The sequence below is a fragment of the Pinus tabuliformis genome, chromosome 2_2 (assembly GCF_031772625.1).
Source record: "Pinus tabuliformis cultivar Carrire ecotype Pingquan chromosome 2_2, CPIR1, whole genome shotgun sequence".
Taxonomy (NCBI): Eukaryota; Viridiplantae; Streptophyta; class Pinopsida; order Pinales; family Pinaceae; genus Pinus; species Pinus tabuliformis.
Genome location: NC_142300.1, coordinates 319,856,578 through 319,874,161, shown reverse-complemented (window position 1 = coordinate 319,874,161; position 17,584 = coordinate 319,856,578). Strand labels below are relative to the sequence as shown.

Here is a 17,584-nt window from a genome sequence, read left to right as displayed (position 1 = left end):
TATGAATACGTTGAGTCAATTTATGGTCGAGCCTCATCACATACATTGGATTGTTGCTAAGAAACTCTTGAGATATCTGAGTGACACAATCAACTATGGACTGAGATACACTGCCGAGAATTTGAGGCTACATGGATATACTGATGTTGATTGGGCTGGCAATGTGGTGGATCGTAAGAGCATGTCTGGATGTTGCTTCTCATTGGGGTTTGCTTCAATTTCTTGGATGAGCAAGAAGCAGAAATCGGTTGCTCTAAGCATCGTCGAGGCTGAATACATTGCAGCTAGTATGGCCTGTTGTGAAGTTGTTTGGTTGAGGAAGCTCTTCAATGAGCTATTTGAGCACGTGTTGGATACCACTGTAATCTTCTGTGACAACCAGAGTGGGATTCACCTTTCAGACAATCCCATGTTCCACAACTGCTCCAAACACATTGATATCAGGTACCACTTTATCCGGGATATGGTATAGCAGGGAGCAATAAGGCTCCAACACATCAGAACTGATGAGCAAGTCGCAGACATCCTCGCGAAGCCCTTAGGGAAGGTCAAATTCTTAGCCTCCTGAGAGAGACTTGGAGTCGTGGAAAGACCCCCCTATGAAGGTAACGCTTAAGTTGGACATTGAGCTCTAGGAGCTCCTGAGGTCTTGGGGTACTCCTTGGAGCTATGAGCGACCTTAGGGTGAGTGGTTCACCTTCCCTTATTGGTGTGTTGTGTACAGGGTGAGTGGTTCACCTTCCCTTGTGATACCCCATGATGGTAGACATGTGTATAGGGTGAGTGGTTAACCTTCCCCTACGATTGCAGACACATGTATGTAGGGTGAGTGGTTCACCTTCCCCTACAATTGACATATGTATAGGATGAGTGGTTCACCTTCCCCTACAATTGACATATGCATAGGATGAGTGGTTCACCTTCTCCTATGGCATATGAGCAGGATGAGGAATAGTTCACCTTCTCCTATTGATGCTCCAGCATACATCCTATACATCTAGACTGAAACTCATGGGAAGTACCTCTCATCTCGCCAGTGAGTTGGGAAAAGTGGATAGGGACCATAGCACTACTGATGGACAAATCGTGTACTGTCGTACTCCCTATGTCTAGGATTCATGGTGTTCAACAACTTGATCTGGGATTAACTGGGGTTCTACCTCTGCACTGACTTTTGTCAGTGGAGAGTGGTAAGGTCTTGTGACTCACTCTCGATCTATTCTTCTTCATTATTACATCATGGTTCAGCAGAGCAAAGATGACATGACAGAGATGTTTCATGACAACAGGATGGCATGATGATCGATGACGGCAAATGGATTGGCAGGTGGAATTCTCCCTAGTTAAGAGGGAGTGTTAAAATTAGCAACTAGGGCCAAATTCCACCTTGGGACAGTTCATTTGATGGAGATGATGATTGCATTAAATTCCTCTTTTAAAGAGGACCAAAATTGATATAAAGATCATCTCATTTGGACAAGCATAACTGTGATTTTGAATTTATGCCCACACATGTGCAAATTGTCAAGGTCAGCCACATCAACATGTAGGTTCACGAAGCCCAATGAACGTGTCTCTTCACCCACAACGAATTCTATAGGTATAAGTGACCTCACATCTCATTTGGCATCATCATCACTCACACATTCTTCTCTCTCCTTCTCTCATTGGTTCGTACAGCTATTAGGAAGATTCTCTCTCACACACATGTGGCAAGAAGGACGAGTTTTCTAGGCTGAATTGCAAGACCGAAATTTCAGGCAGCAAACCAAGTTTGACCAGTGTTAACCAAGGGATTGTTGACCAACTTTGACTGCAATTTTTGGAGGATTTTTTGTCTCCTTAGGCCGCATTTCTGGGCACAAAAATTGAGGGAATCTGGGCAGTTTGACCAGTGCTCATTTCAAGGTTGATTGCAGTTAGACTGCAGAAAATTACAGCAATTTTTCTCTCCTTTGACCGATTTTGACTGAGTTGTTTTGGGTTGACTTTGACCTCCTGATCAAGCTGAGTTTGACTAGGGAAGACCGAGCTATTTTGAAGATGATTCATTGTTGATTTGACCAACGTTGAATTTCTGGTTAGGGCTGAAGTTTGATTGCAGTTGATTACAGAAATTGACAACTCTGTTTTGACTTTGAATTGGGCAAGTCAATTTGATTTTTGTACTCTCTCTCTTTGTTGAACTTTTGATATAATAATAACAAGAATTGATCAAAGGGTTTTCCCCACATTGGGATTTTTTTCCCTGGCATCCGCCAAATCTGGTGTCCTCTTGTCTTGGCTTGTCTTTTGCATATTGTTTTATGTTCTATCTACTTTTACTATCAATGTGATTAATGGTTAATGTGATTGCTACTAGAAATCTAAATTGAAATTGCTATTGGGTTGCTTAAGGAACATTGAAGTAATTGTGCTAAGCATAGAACATACCATTGTTAACTAAAATTAACAATGCCTGAAGCATATTTTGGATGCTAAGATACAATGCTTTTTAAGAAATCAAGTGAGTTGTTATGAAACCAAGAGCTTGTACTTTTTTATTTCTATTCCAAAAATATCAAAAGTATGTTTCTTCTTTTGAATTTTGAAAAAAATCATGGAAGAGGAGGGTGAAGTTAAAATAATGATTCCAACAAGGTTATATGGTATGGACTAGCTATACTTTCATGCTTGATTTAAGGGCAGTTATGGAGAGGTGGTCTTATAATCAAGATATGCTTCTCCCCAAATATAGCAACCAACTTACAACTAGACTCCTATAATCATGGAAGAGGAGAGGCGAAGTTAAAGTAATGATTCTAGCAAGGTTATATGGTAGGGACTAGTTATACTTCCATGCTTGATTTGAGGGCAGTCATCGAGAGAAGATCTTATAATCAAGTTATGCTTTTCCCCAAAGATAGCAACCAACTTACAACTAGACTCATATAATCATGGAAGAGGAGAGGAGAGGTTAAAGTAATGATTCCAACAAGGTTATATGGTAGGGACTGGTTATACTTCCATGCTTGATTTGACGGCATTCATGGAGAGAAGGTCTTATAATCAAGTTATGCTTCTCCCCAAAGATAGGAACCAACTTACAACTAGACTCGTAAAATCATGGAAGAGATGTGAAGTTAACAGCAGTCATGGAGAGAAGGTATTATAATCAAGATATGCTTCTCCCCAAATATACCAACCAACTTACAACTAGACTCTTATAATCATGGAAGAGGAGAGGCGAAGTTAAAGTAATGATTCTAGCAAGGTTATAGGGTAGGGACTAGTTATACTTCCATGCTTGATTTGAGGGCAGTGATGGAGAGAAGGTCTTATAATCAAGTTATGATTTTCCCCAGAGATAGCAACCAACTTACAACTAGACTCATATAATCATGTAAGAGGAGAGGTGAAGTTAAATTAATGATTCCAACAAGGTTATATGGTAGGGACTAGTTATACTTCCATGCTTGATTTGAGGGCAGTCACGGAGAGAAGGTCTTATAATCAAGTTATGCTTCTCCTCAAAGATAGCAACCAACTTACAACTAGACTCATAAAATCATGGAAGAGGAGAGGTGAAGTTAAAGTAATGATTCCAATAAGGTTATATGGTAGGGACTAGTTATACTTCCATGCTTGATTTGAGGGCAGTCATGGAGAGAAGGTCCTATTCTTGTAATCGAGTTATGCTTCTCCCCAAAGATAACAACCAACTTACAGCTAGACTGATATAATCATGGAAGAGGAGAGGTGAAGTTAAAGTAATGATTCTATTGGACACCTAAACCTAAGGGTTGGTGTGGAAGTTGGACAATCAAAGGGAGTCCAAGAGACCTTGGAATATGGAATCCAATGGTCACTCTAATGTATTATAAATGTACATTTGAGTTAATAAGAAATGTAATTCACTGTTCTATCATTTATCTCTGTTCACACCCCATGTGGGTTTAACATGGTATCAGAGCTCACGGTTTCTAATAATCTTGAGCATTTTGGTTTATCAGAATTTTGCTTTATACATGCCAATTTCTATTCGTGCTCTGACTGTCAGTGTGAACGTTTATGCTGCTCTACCCTTATTTGCAGTCTCATCGACCCTAATAACGCTTCTGCTTTGAAGTCCTATCTGATGAATGAGTAGGCTATTTTGAGTGTTTTTTGGTGCGCCAAGTAGGGGACAAACCTATGACTTTCCACTGGAGTGGTTTCTTTTCTCTGTGGTGCTTGCAGAAAACGCCTATATGCGTCTATCTGCACTGAGATGATATTAGAGGCCCATCTCCCTGCATTGTAGTCTCATTTGTTGTACTGGTTGCCTCACACAAGCTCTGTCATTTTTTTGAAAGAATCCGCAGTACATTTCTTCATACATGTCCTGCAATCAAATCTGAAATTATAGATTTACGCAGCCATTGAGTTTCCTCTCATTGAAGTCGCTCCTCCTGTCCCGCCATTGAGAGCTAAGATTGTTTTATTTTGAAATCACAGCAAGCAAGATATCTCAGCGTGGTGTGGTAACGCTGAGAGAAGAACTGGAAATGCAACTGTCATGTTGAATGGTGGTTCAAGCCGCGGTCTCTTTCTGTTTTCAAGATACAGCTCTGCAAGTCGTTTTGTCACAAAGACATGTTGTTCGATTCAACTGTAAAGTATGTGAGTTTATAGCTAGTCTGATCTGAGAAGTGAATAGTGTATCCCTCTATAAAGAAAACACATGGCAGCGGAGCATTCTTTTGTGGCTTTCCAAATTCCATGATCTAGTTGCGAACCAGTTGATGATGGTAAGTGAGATCCAAACCCTGAACGAGATCCAACAAGCGTCCATCATATTTACATTTGAAGAACACGTGTCCCAGTCCGACCCAACAAGTCGAGAACCAAGAAGTCAATTATTTTGAGCCTAGTGTTGTTTTTGTTTTTGGTTGAGGAAGAGGTGTATCTTCAATATAATCTAGTCAATTGTGGCATTTCTTACACGAATTGAAGGGTTGCGTAAAACGTTGCCAGTTGTATGAAGTACGTTGATCCTATCAATAGTCATTCTCTAAGATTAAGCCACGCATGTCAAGAAGATTAAGCCACGCACGTCGAGATTGTGCTCTCTGCTTTAGATGGGTGTTAGCATACGTGCTTTTTGGAAGGTTGTGCAATTCCATAAAAGCACACAACTCGATTTTAATGCTCTAGATTCAATCTCTTAAGGGCTTTTGCACTGTGTTTCAGCCCATTTACATTTAACCTCCGAAAGTTGGGTGCTCTTGCGCAGGCCTCCTAAACCGCCCACAAGTATAAAGACCCCGAGACAATTCAAAAAGTAACGCATTTTGCTTGTTATGGTTACTTCATGTTAATAAAGTGCAGGAAATTGAAGTTGTCAATAGGCCCATGCCTGAACGATGGCATCTGGCTCCAAGAAGGCAATGTTGTAGATTGACAAAAACTAAAAACAAGGGACTGAGAATAACAGTTGCGCCTTGTGAGCGAGGAAGGATTAGCTCCAGTTGAGGTTCTCATGAACATGACATGAATTCAATTTTTTAAACAGGTTGAGGTAGAATTTATTTATGTCTTTACATGTACCATTTTGCATTGGGAATCTACCTTTTGAGTTTCTCTCCAACAGTTTAAGCTCACTATTTTTAGCCCAATTTTTAAGTGGTATATGTTGAAAGTTGGTCTTAATGGTTGCTCCAAAGCCTACCATCAAGGCTTGATATTGTTTGTAGAAGAAGATATTGCATAATTGCTCACACTCTTTATTTGCCAGCTGTTAAGAAAAATGGCTAAGCTTGAAAGAATATTAGAGTTATTGAGAACTCTAATCATATCCACTACTGACAGCACAGTCAAAATCAATAAAGACATTATTGCTGACATTCAAAAATGTATACAAAATGCACAAGAAAAGATAGAATTTTTGCAGCTTGAATCTCATCTTCAGCAAGAAGAATTACAGCAGTGGAGTCATCATTCTGAACCTGTTTCTGTTCAGAACATTGAGACAGACTCCCATCAGCAGCAAGAATATAAAGTTGAGGTTGATTCAGTGCCCAGTTCCAGAGCATATTTGCATGCAGATGTAGAAGTTCAGTCTGCACTTCCCAAGCCCATCATCAGACCTTGGGAAGAGCTTGTCCATAACAAGCACAGAACCGGTCTTGGATATGAAAAGGATGTGTCCTTTCATATTCCAGATTACTCAAAGCCCATCAAATTTCAGAGTGTTGGGTTTCTTCATGAATGTTCACCTTCAAATGTTCCAGATTTTGCTCCTCCACATTCACAACCAAAAGTTGTTAAATGCCAACACAATGACTGAGTTGGGCATATGAAAGATCATTGTTTTGATCTTCATCCATCTGAGCATTGTCATAAAACCACTCATTCTTCAAACAGATGCTTCAAAAACAAGTCTCCTGCAAGAACAAAGATTCATCTTGGATGGATCGCTTCATGGCAATTGGCATCAACAACCAAGAAGATATTGTAGTCATATGTCAAAACTTGTTCTAGAGTATTGAACAGTCTTGTAGTTGAGTTTTCTCCATCATCTCACCTTATATCTAACAGGGGGGGAAGTGATGGTCATCTACAAGCTTCAAAGCCACATCAAGCGACCTTGAGCCACAACCTGCCATACCAGATTTAGAGTTGTAGCCAGAGACAAAGATGCCCCTGAGCATGCCTTCGGTTGGTGATCAGCCTTAAACCATCTATGCGGGGTTGAGACATCTCTTCAATAATTGGGGACATTTCCTCTAGCAGAAGACTTCAGATTCTTGCCAATTTTGGAAGAGTTCCAGGGAATTGCATTAAGTATTCCAGAGTTGGTGGTCATCCTTAAACCACCGCAGGTTGTAGACCTCCCTTTTTCAAGTTGAAGGTCTCCCTCTCCAAAGCATTAGGGACACTTCCTCTAGCAGAATATTTCAGCTTCTTGCCAGACTTGGAAGAGTTTCGGGAACTACACAAAGCGTTCCAGTGTTGGTGATCATCCTTAAACCACCCCCCTCATACCAACATTTCAGAGAGCACATTCAACATAGTGTTGTGATCCATATTTTTGCATAGTTTATATTACAACTCTTCTTGGACTCACACATACCCTTTCGGATTAAGGGGGGGATGTTGGACACCTAATCCTAAGGGTTTGTGTGCAAGTTGGACAGTCAAAAGGAGTCCAAGAGACCTTGAAATATGGAATCCAACGGTCACTCTAATGTATTATAAATGTAAATCTGAGTTAATAAGAAATGTAATTCACCATTCTATCATTTATGACTGTTCACATCCCATGTGGGTTTAACAGATTCCAGTAGGTTATATGGTAGGGACTGGTTATACTTCAAAGCTTGATTTGAGGGCAGTCATGGAGAAAAGTTCTTATAATCAAATTATGCTTCTCCCAAAAGATAGCAACCAACTTACAACTAGAGTCTAGACTCATTAAACCATGGAAGAGGAGAGGCAAAGTTAAGTAATGATACCAGCAAGGTTATATTGTAGGGACTGGTTATACTTCCATGCTTGATTTCAGGAAAGTCATGGAGAAAAGTTCTTATAATCAAATTATGCTTCTCCCAAAAGACAGCAACCAACTTACAACTAGACTCGTATAATCATGGAAGAGGAGAGGCGAAGTTAAGTAATGATACCAGCAAGGTTATATTGTAGGGACTGGTTATACTTCCATGCTTGATTTGAGGGAAGTCATGGAGAGAAGGTCTTATAATCAAGTTATGCTTCTCCCCAAAGATAGCAACCAGCTTACAACTAGACTCATTGAATCATAGAAGAGGAGAGGTGAAGTTAAAGTAATGATTCCAACAAGGTTATATGGTAGGGACTGGTTATACTTCCATGCTTGATTTGAGGGCAGTCATGGACAGAAGGTCTTATAATCAAGTTATTCTTCTCCCCAAAGATAGCAACCAACTTACAACTAGACTCATATAATCATGGAAGAGGAGAGGTGAAGTTAAAGTAATGATTCCAGCAAGGTTATATGGTAGAGACTGGTTATACTTCTATGCTTGATTTGAGGGCAATCATGGAGATGTGGTCTTATAATCAAGTTATGCTTCTCCCCAAAGATAGCAACCAACTTACAACTAGACTGATATAATTGTGGAAGATGCAAGATGAAGTTAAAGTAATGATTCCAGCAAGGTTATATGGTAGGGACTAGTGATCTGCCCGATAACACATTCCTGTTTTCTCATCTCACCATCAGATCTGTGAAATGGTCAACATGCCCAGATGCTTTCAGGACAACTTCGGGCATGATGCATGGGCGATCAACCTCCAACATGTTCTCTTCTAAGACATAGTGCTGCAAAATTAAATCACATCATATTTGTTTTCAGATTCTAAACAACGTGCAGTAAAATTGATGTTATACTGTTGAAAATGCAATTGTTACAAGATACATCCATGTACTACGGGGCACATCCAGCTACCAGCTTAAACTAATTTATCACAATATTGTGGCCATGCTAGATAGCTAAGCTTTAAACTAGAACCCAAACTTTGACTGGCATAAGAGTGAGAGAATGGTAGGCCTGTGATAAGATTAGCAAGAGCCAGAAATAGCCCAGACAAACAGTAGACAGACAATTACTAGTCACCAGTCTTTATTAGTTTGTAAAGCAGGGGCATTTCTTAGACCCCACTAAAGCTCACTGTTTTGTGTGATTGAAACCAGGTGCAATCCTACAGAATTTGGCAGAATAGATAGCCCAGACATGGCTTCTCAAACAAAGGGATCTTACTACATTCCATCATAATAAACCGGGATTAAGGAAAGGCATATTTGCAGCATAGGTATAAAAAGAAGCATCTCGTCAAATGAACCAATAAAGAGTAAATAATTTTATCTTAAATAAATTTAAAAACTGAAACTAAGAGACGTTAGGACCTTAGAACAGCAGAGGAATGACTGACAATAGTGACAAACAGGCAGTATTATAATCAGCGTGAAACAAAGGAAGCTAGGCACATAGAAGACTTAGTTAAGCAATCTAATGCACTAAGAATGAGAGATCCACTGATATAAATGATAGGGACCCTCATTGCTTAGCAGTTATATTTTTGCTTATAGGCCCATCGGGAATGGACATAGAAGTTTTTTCTTTAGCAATCATGCACTAAATAGACAGCCTTTGAAAGGGTAAAGCTGGGGTAGAGAGCAATACAACTGGAAATAAAAATCAGGCTCTGTGATACGATAAATTATTATAAACAAATTTACGAAGAAAATGGTGGGGGGAGTGAATAGAACTCAAACAAAACATTAAAACAACTAACGAACAGAAAAATGATAACTAACCTGTAGCCAAAAGGAAATGACATTAGCCTTGATGGCACAGCCCGGAGGGCCATAATCATACAACCCAGCAACACCTCTGTAAATCTTAAAAGAGGGTATATAAAATAACTTCCTCTCCAACGTATTGTTAAAGGCCTGCCTGAAAGCCTCTTTGCTCATAGCGGTTCCGCTATCCTCTGAGAGCCTAGAGTGAGGTTCTTTGGAAACAGATCCTCCAACTTCAATTCCTTCAGTTGATTGACAGCATTCTCAATGGCCTCTTTTGAAGCTTTGGAAGCCTTGAGGGCGCGAACTTCGTCGCCTTGCTTGTCCACTATGTTTTGTTTTTCAATAACTGATTTTCTCAGTGATTCAGCGTCAGTCTCTGCTGTCCCCATTGTTGCTGCTGCAGTACTGTAAACCCTCTCAAGTCCAGAAATCGGGTTTCTGATGAGGCGATTTAAGATCTCAAAATGGGTGTGAGGTCGGTTTTGGATGGCAAATTTGAAGAATCTATAGGAGGCTTGGATTAGATGCATGCAACCCAGGCTTCTGCTTCATCAGTGTATATGAAGCTGAGCTAGGGGTTCCTGGCTTGAAAAGATTGGATTCTCTTATTGGCCTATAACTCCATTCCTAGTATGTTAGGGTTTAGTAAGGGATCAGGGGTGGATGTAAAGCACCAAACCTTTGGTCGGGTAGTGCTCAGGATGGATCGTGGTGTGGGATTATTCCAAGTCAGGAAGTGATAAAATCAATGTTCCACCAAGGTTCTGGGACGTGGGGGTGAGGGAGCGAGGATACGCAGGAGCGGCCTATCCAAAAGCTCCCCACCAATTTTTAGGAAATGTGGGGGGACGTCAGAGTCTTAAAAACTTATAAATATAAAATATAATTTATAAATTGAGTCCACTATGACAATTAAGTTTTAATTGAAAAGCTGCAAAGCATGATCATTGATATGAATATCATTATCATATAAATTTAAAATTCTAATTTATAATCATACATCAAACATTATGATTCAACCATAGTGATGTTCCACTTCCTGCTATGAACATTGAATACTGAACAATGAATATTGACATAAAATTATAAAAGTCAAGTCTGATACATCAAGAGTCAAAATTTTATAGAGTCAGAATAACATAAGAACATTAACATATCAAAAGATAAACGAGCATAATTTTACTCAAGCCTCAAGGTAATGCCCCGCTAGTCTCTGCATCCAGCTGCTGCATGAATAAATCAGGATCAACCATATCACCATCTGAATCGGAATCACTAACATTCTCAAACATGCTAGGTGGCACACCAACCAACCCCATCTGTCTCTCATCAAGTCTCTCCTCCATATCTACCTGTGTATCATCCTCTGGATCAACATCCCATCCTGTTGTCGGTCCCTTCAAATACTTAGGTGTCTTCCTATGCTCAGGACGTAGGGCACTGTGCACAGCAACTAACTTCTCCTCTCTTTTAGAGGTAAGCTTGTTCCTCTTGATAGAGTGGATGAAGCTATATGTGGACCAATTTCTCTCTACTGCAGAGGAACTAGCAATCTGAGACAACAAACGCATAGCTAGATCTTTGAGCTCTAGAGCACCATCCCCATGCATCCTCCACCAACCAATCGGGTCATCTTGGGCTAGATCTATGCGATCTGCCCGAGCACCACGTGTGTTGAAGGGGCCACTAAGAGATGCAAATTGAACAAACTGTCTTCGAAATCTTGCCCCCTCCTCCTCATTGTACATCTTTGCAATTCCATCTAGGAAGCCATTCTTTATCTCAGGATCATCAATAGGAGGCACCCTCCTAGGTCTCTCAACATACCATTTTGGGTTTAATGCATATGCTGCCATGTGCAAAGGTGTGTTCATGCGATCCCACCTACGCTGAATGATGGGTCGAATCTGGGATGTATAAAACTCTAATGAGGGCTCCCTCTGTTGAATGGTTACCTTTACACGACCCAACATGCTATCAAAGGTCTCATACATTTCTCCAAGACTATGAACATCTGAATCAGTATAATGAATGGCCCCCACAATAGGGCCCAAGAATGACACCAAATAAGAACAATCTACCCACCAATCATTGTCCAACACCTGAACCCTGGCCTTCTTCCCCATGTTTGTCTTTGATTCTAACCACCTTCCCCACTCTAAACTCACAACCAAGGATTGTAGAGGTGCTTGTACCTCTAGCATCCTCTCCAATAAGAGAAAATAGCTAGCAGATCTAGTATCAATGGGCTTGAGGAATTCCTTCCTCTTGTAAGCAATTTATAGAGCCAAGGAGGTGTAGTGGTTGCAGATAAACATCTGCACATCTCTTGCAGCTGTCACCAAGTCTGATATCCATTGAATCTTGCCAATGTCCTTCAATGCATTATTGAGTGCATGCACACAACAAGGAGTCCAAAAAATGTTGATACCTGTTTTGAATCAATAACCCAACTAATTTACAAATTGTTGTAACTTGTTGCATCTGTCACAACCTGCACCACACTATCAAGCCCAACATCCTCTATAGCTTCTCGAAGAAGCTCAAATTGGAAAGATGCATCCTTGCGCTTTCCAGAACAGTCAACAACTTTAAGAAAGAATGGACCTTCTGAAGATGTCACTATGATGTTGATTAGTGGGCGTTTTCGGATGTCAGTCCATCCATCCATAACAATAGAGCAACCAAACCTCAACCATGTTTGTCTCATTCTCTCTTTTTGCACATTAATTTTAGACACTTGTCTATCTAAAATTGTTGTTCGTAGTTTATGTTCTCCAGGTGGTACATATGAAGGCCCTATTCTTGCAATTGCTTGGACCATTTCCTTGTAATAAGGAGAACGAACAACATGGAAGGGAATTCCACTGGAAAAAAGAAATTTGCCAATTGCATCATCTATGTCATCTCGATCTAAAATGTTGTACATCCCAGACACTGTACCACTCATTGCACAAGAACAAGATGCACCAGTAGAAACATTTGTCTTTTTTGATGAAGCACTGGATGGAGGAATATTTGTGGATGGATCAACATGTCTACTAGAAAACAATCATTTTCCAGTGGCTACCCTTTCTAACCTCCAAAGTTGCTCTCTTTGAGCTGAATTCAGGTTCTTTGAGGGACACATATTGACTTCTTTACGTGTAATAGCCAAAATGTGTTGCTTCACCTGGTATATCTGCCAACAAATTGACGCCCACAAATATTGCAGACCCAATCACGTGAGCCACCACCAACTTTTGGATTCTTTTTCAGCAGTCTGGTTGCATAGATTAGAAGTGGTTTTAGAGGATTAAATGTCCCCTTTGCAAATTTTTCCAACTCTCTTGGTGGGCCTCCAAAATCTACACCATGCCTATTTTGGTTTCTTGCCTCCTTGTGACCGCTTTCAACTTCTTCTTGTACATCTTGTGGCTCACTACCACTGTAGCTGCTGTCACTGTTCTCATTGTTCCCAGAAGAAGTTTGACTCTGACTCATAGTTGTAACTTTCTAAGTTGAATGACAAATCAAAATATAGGTTGCAGGCTGCAGCCTATAATGAAAATAAAAAAATTTAAAAACATTACACAGATTGACTAATACTAACAAGCTACAGCACACAATTGAACACTGAATTTTTATTTTTATTTTTTAATTTACAAGAAAAAAATTAAAATTAATACACAGTCAAAACTAAAAAATTAAAATTTACAACAACAAAAAATGAAAAAAGCAGTCAGGTTTCATTTTTTTTTAAAACACAGTCAAGTTTAAAAAAAAAAAAAGAAAAAAAAAATTTAAAAAACGCAGCCTAAAATTAATACACAGTCAAACTAATTTCTAAAAAATTTAAACAACAAGGTATAAAATAAAATAAAATATAAAACAACAACAACAACAACAACCAAAACAAATAAATAAATAAATAATAATAATAATAATTACAACCAAAAAAATGAAAAAAAACAGTCAAGTTTCAATTTTTTTTTAAAAACACAGTCAAGTTTAAAAAAAAATAACGCAGCTACAAGATTGAGAATTACAAAAAAATGGAAAAAATTTAGACTGTGGGTACTTACCGTTACAGGCTACAGCTTGACTCAGGACTGTCGATGGGGGGTGGGGAGGCAGCGGTAGCACGGTGCGGTGGTCACTAGTCAAGCAGCAGTAACAGTGAACACGGTGCAGTGGTCGGGCAACAGTCAGCACGGTGCTTTAGCATTCAGCGGACTAGCATCCACAGTGCTTCAGCGTTCAGCAGACTAGCGTCCACGGTGCTTCAGCGTTCAGCGGACCAGCGTCAGCGGACGGTTCAGGTGACAGGCATCCACGGTGTTTGAAGTTTCATCCTTCAGGTGCAGGTTGCAGCTTCGGCCTTCGAATGGACCAGCAATGATGGTGACAGTGCAGCGTGGCTTCAGCCTTCCAGCGGACCAGCAACGATGGCGACGGGATGACGACGAGGAGTGTTGCTCGGCGGCGTGATGGCGTCTGTTGCGAATGGAGTGAGGGAGGGAGGGCAGCAAATGCCAAACACACTTAAAAGTTAAATGAAACCCTTGCAATAAACAAAAATTAAATTTGTGATTAAAAAAAAAAAAAAAATATATATATATATATATAACAAAAAAAAAATCATTTACAAAAATCGGACCCCCCACGACCCCTTTTACGGAAACGACCCCCTGGCACATCCCCCTGCGTACCCTGTTTTTTGGGAGCGTGGGGAAACGACCCCCTCTCGTCCCCAAGTCCCCGGAGCGTGGGGGAGCTAGGAAACTCGACCCCTAGGGGGGGGCGAGTCCCCGTAGAACACTAGATAAAATGCATTTTTTTATTTATTTATGGGGCAAATTTTCAACCGTGAAGCATTCAGTTTCAATTTCAATGTATTGTCGTCTGTATCTCTCATCATATTGTGACCAATATGTCTATTATCAACAATTATAATATTTATTTTAAATTCTAGATACCTGATAAGTCGCAATATTGGATTTTTAATAGAATTGAAATGACCCCTTTACACAAAAACAATTACCACTTGAATATCAATTTTGTAATCATGGTTCATAAGGTTTTCTAGAGTCTCTCGTATGGTAGCGACTCAGAGTATGGTAGCGATATTGTAATGTTTAATATTTTGACTTAGTCAAAATAAAATTAAAAATAAATAAATAAATAAAATATAAAATATAAAAAATTTATAGTAGAGATGTTGTAATGTCTTGTTTAACATTTTCAAAGTCCAACTCATGGTTTTTCCCATTGTATTCCTAACCCATGGTTTTTTCCAGTTATTCTTAACCTATGGTTTTTTCCCTATGGTATTCTTAACCTATGATTTTTTCCCATGCTATTATTTTCTAATGTGGCATGTTTAAAAGTAATTAAACCAGCCTAGATCCATCTTAACTCCGGAAGCGCTAAAAGAAGTTTGCACCTCAAGAGAGGGATTTGATCTCTCTCGACACTTCGTAGATCTGAAGTTAAGATAGATCTAGGTTGGTTTAATTAATTTATACTTGTTAAATATATATTTAGAAATATTAAATTCTATCCAATGGTTAGATTTAATGGTGAGGAACGTTGAGTTTCTTCTTATTAAGTAGGGTTTAATTTTGTGAAGGTTTGTAAATTCCCTTGAAGTTGTCAAGGGATTCAGGGGGATATTTAGAAGTAATCGTGGAATATGTGATACTTGCAATGCGCTCCTCATATACACAATTGGATCAAAATCCACCATCTTGTTATCATTAAGACTCGACACTAATCACTACAATAATATAATAGTCCCTAAGTGTTTGAATGTGTGATTTTATTACCATAGTATCATAAATTAGGGAATTAGCACATAAGATTTTGAGAGTGAAGGTGTATATTATCAATGCCTCATTGCAAACGCCTTAGAACCAACAATGAATGCTTCATGAGAAAGCTTACAAAGGTTTTGAAGGGCAAGATTATGCCCCATCTTCCAAGAAGAAAGCCCTTATTTTTATAGAGGAAATGTGGGCAAATAACAAGGTCACTGAAATTTAGTATCTTTCTTATTACGTTTACAAGCATATTTATATTGACATAGGGCTTCCCAAATTTTAATTTAATTATGAATAATTGATAGGTGGATGGTATGGATTTAACCTCTATATAATATTAAGAAATGTTGAATATTATCTCGAAAGTAGTTATTACTCTTTTACTTTTTTATTTAATTAAAAAAATGTTAAAAAATTAAATTAACATAACATAATATATATATATATGAAATGAGTTATCGTTTTTAAGGTATCTAGTATTGATAAGTCATAGTATTGTAACAAAGCCTATTTGTGGGTCAAGAATCTCCATGGTAAAGTGGGGGTGAATCTCCATGGTTAAGAATTGTGTTACATGTTTTTTTAAATGTGTGTATGTTTAACTCGTATATTAAATATTTTATAGTTATTAGTAATAACCGGTTTATATCCATCTTAACCCCGGATCTATCAAGCGCCGAGAGGGATCAATTCTTTTTCACTTTAAAAGAGGTTTGCATCTTAAATGATTTGATCCCTCTCGACGCTGATAGATCAGGGGTTAAGACGAATCTACGTTGGTAATATAACAAATCAAATTTTATTATTTTTATTACTTTTTACTTTTCATTGAGCCAAGATTTAAACATTTACACTACAACATCTCCACCATACTCCGCTCTATATTACTTTTAACCTTATAGGACTAACCCTAACTATGGGGGGGGGGGGGGGGGGGAACCTAGCTAATCAAATTGGAAGTTCTCAAGGAAGGGAGAAAGGAAAACCATCTTTCTTGTGTTGGACAAGACACTTGTTCATGGGTTGAATCTCTGTTGATGAGAGTTGAGTTCTCTCTGTACTACAAATATAATACTTTTGGGTTTCATTGTTGGATATATTTTGCGTAGAAGGGTTCGATTTGTGAAGTACTCAACAAACAATGTGGTAGTTTGCCTCTCTGTGGGAAGTGTTGATAAGTTGATAACCCCTGGACAGGATGTGGCTTATCTCTATTGGTCATATTAATTATTCCTCTCTATTTTGTTTGGGGATACTCCAAAGGTGACTTATAGCTAAGAACGAGTTATTGTTTTCTCTTTCTGGGTTTGCATGCAAGTGTTGTAGCCTCTTGAGGGTGCAATGGGCAGCGTATAGCAGTGAAGTGATATAAATCCCATCGTGGCTCTCCTTCTCTGCAATGAATGAAGCCAAAACCATGTTTCAGAGGCATTGTACATAGCGTTGACACCTGGGCAACGTTCCTCAAATCAAGGGATTGATATTTATATATATTATTTCCAGAGGGGTGTTCTTTATATATATATATATATATATATATATATATATAAGCACATATCCCTACAGTTGCCTATGACCAGGTTCACTCTTTCTTACTTACTCACTATGTATTTATTTTCCAAATGAGAAACTACATTTCCTGTGAGTGTTATTACCATATATCCATGATGTGTTAATTTCCTGGGCTGATGCTGGCCATTTATGCTTGTTTGGGTATATTAAAATTTTGAGTGAATTATTTTGGGCATGAAATCTATGATAAGGCACCTATGGCAGTATTCAACCAAACTGTCTGACAAATTACTTCACTGAAACTCAAGCTAAAAAACTCATAAATTTTGAAGAAAAACCATAAGTTTGTCAAGGTGGGATTTTACAGTGGTCTTGATGGGCAAATCAAGGTTAGGGCCAGAAATGGGACATTTGTAGCATTTCTTGACATAGAAAACCAACTGCAACGATTCTAAACCAGTTTTGTGCACATTTAAATCAGTTGTTATCGCAATGACGTTGTTCCCAGTTGGAGACATCATTGAAACACAGAACCGTAAGATCAAACAATTGTATAGCCTCTTCACTATAGTAGTTGGGATATTAGACTACTACTATGTGCTCGATTTCCACGAGACGGCTTGAGTGACTTCCATTATTGTATTTATCGAAGTGAATGTCCGAGCACTGGTTCCTAAACTAGGGTTGGTTAACTTATGTTCAGTGGATAAGCAGATCTAGAATTGATTGAGGGTGGAGGCCTTACCTCTAGAACCCCTCATTGGCTAAAGGGTAGAGGATATTGGCTACCCCAGATTAACCTTCCTCGATGAGGACTTCAGTAGACTCTGGATTCCCTTTGTAGGGTGGAGTCACTACAACCTAAGGGTGGAGGGTTTTGCCTCTAGAGGTCGTTAATAGCATAAGAATGGAGGAGATTACTTATAGAGTCCCTATACAAACTTGTAGTTGGTTATTATTATGCCAA

General features: G+C 39.0%; 1 protein-coding gene across 1 annotated transcript in view; it reads right to left on the bottom strand.

The window, feature by feature from the left end:
- Window positions 1–17,584, bottom strand: part of LOC149192572 (glycine--tRNA ligase, mitochondrial 1-like) — a 55,578-nt gene that overhangs the window by 26,358 nt on the left and 11,636 nt on the right. The window contains exon 2 of the mRNA XM_089404646.1: window positions 8,216–8,320. Coding sequence (XP_089260772.1) covers window positions 8,216–8,320 — 105 coding nt within the window. The remainder of the gene's footprint in view (window positions 1–8,215; window positions 8,321–17,584) is intronic.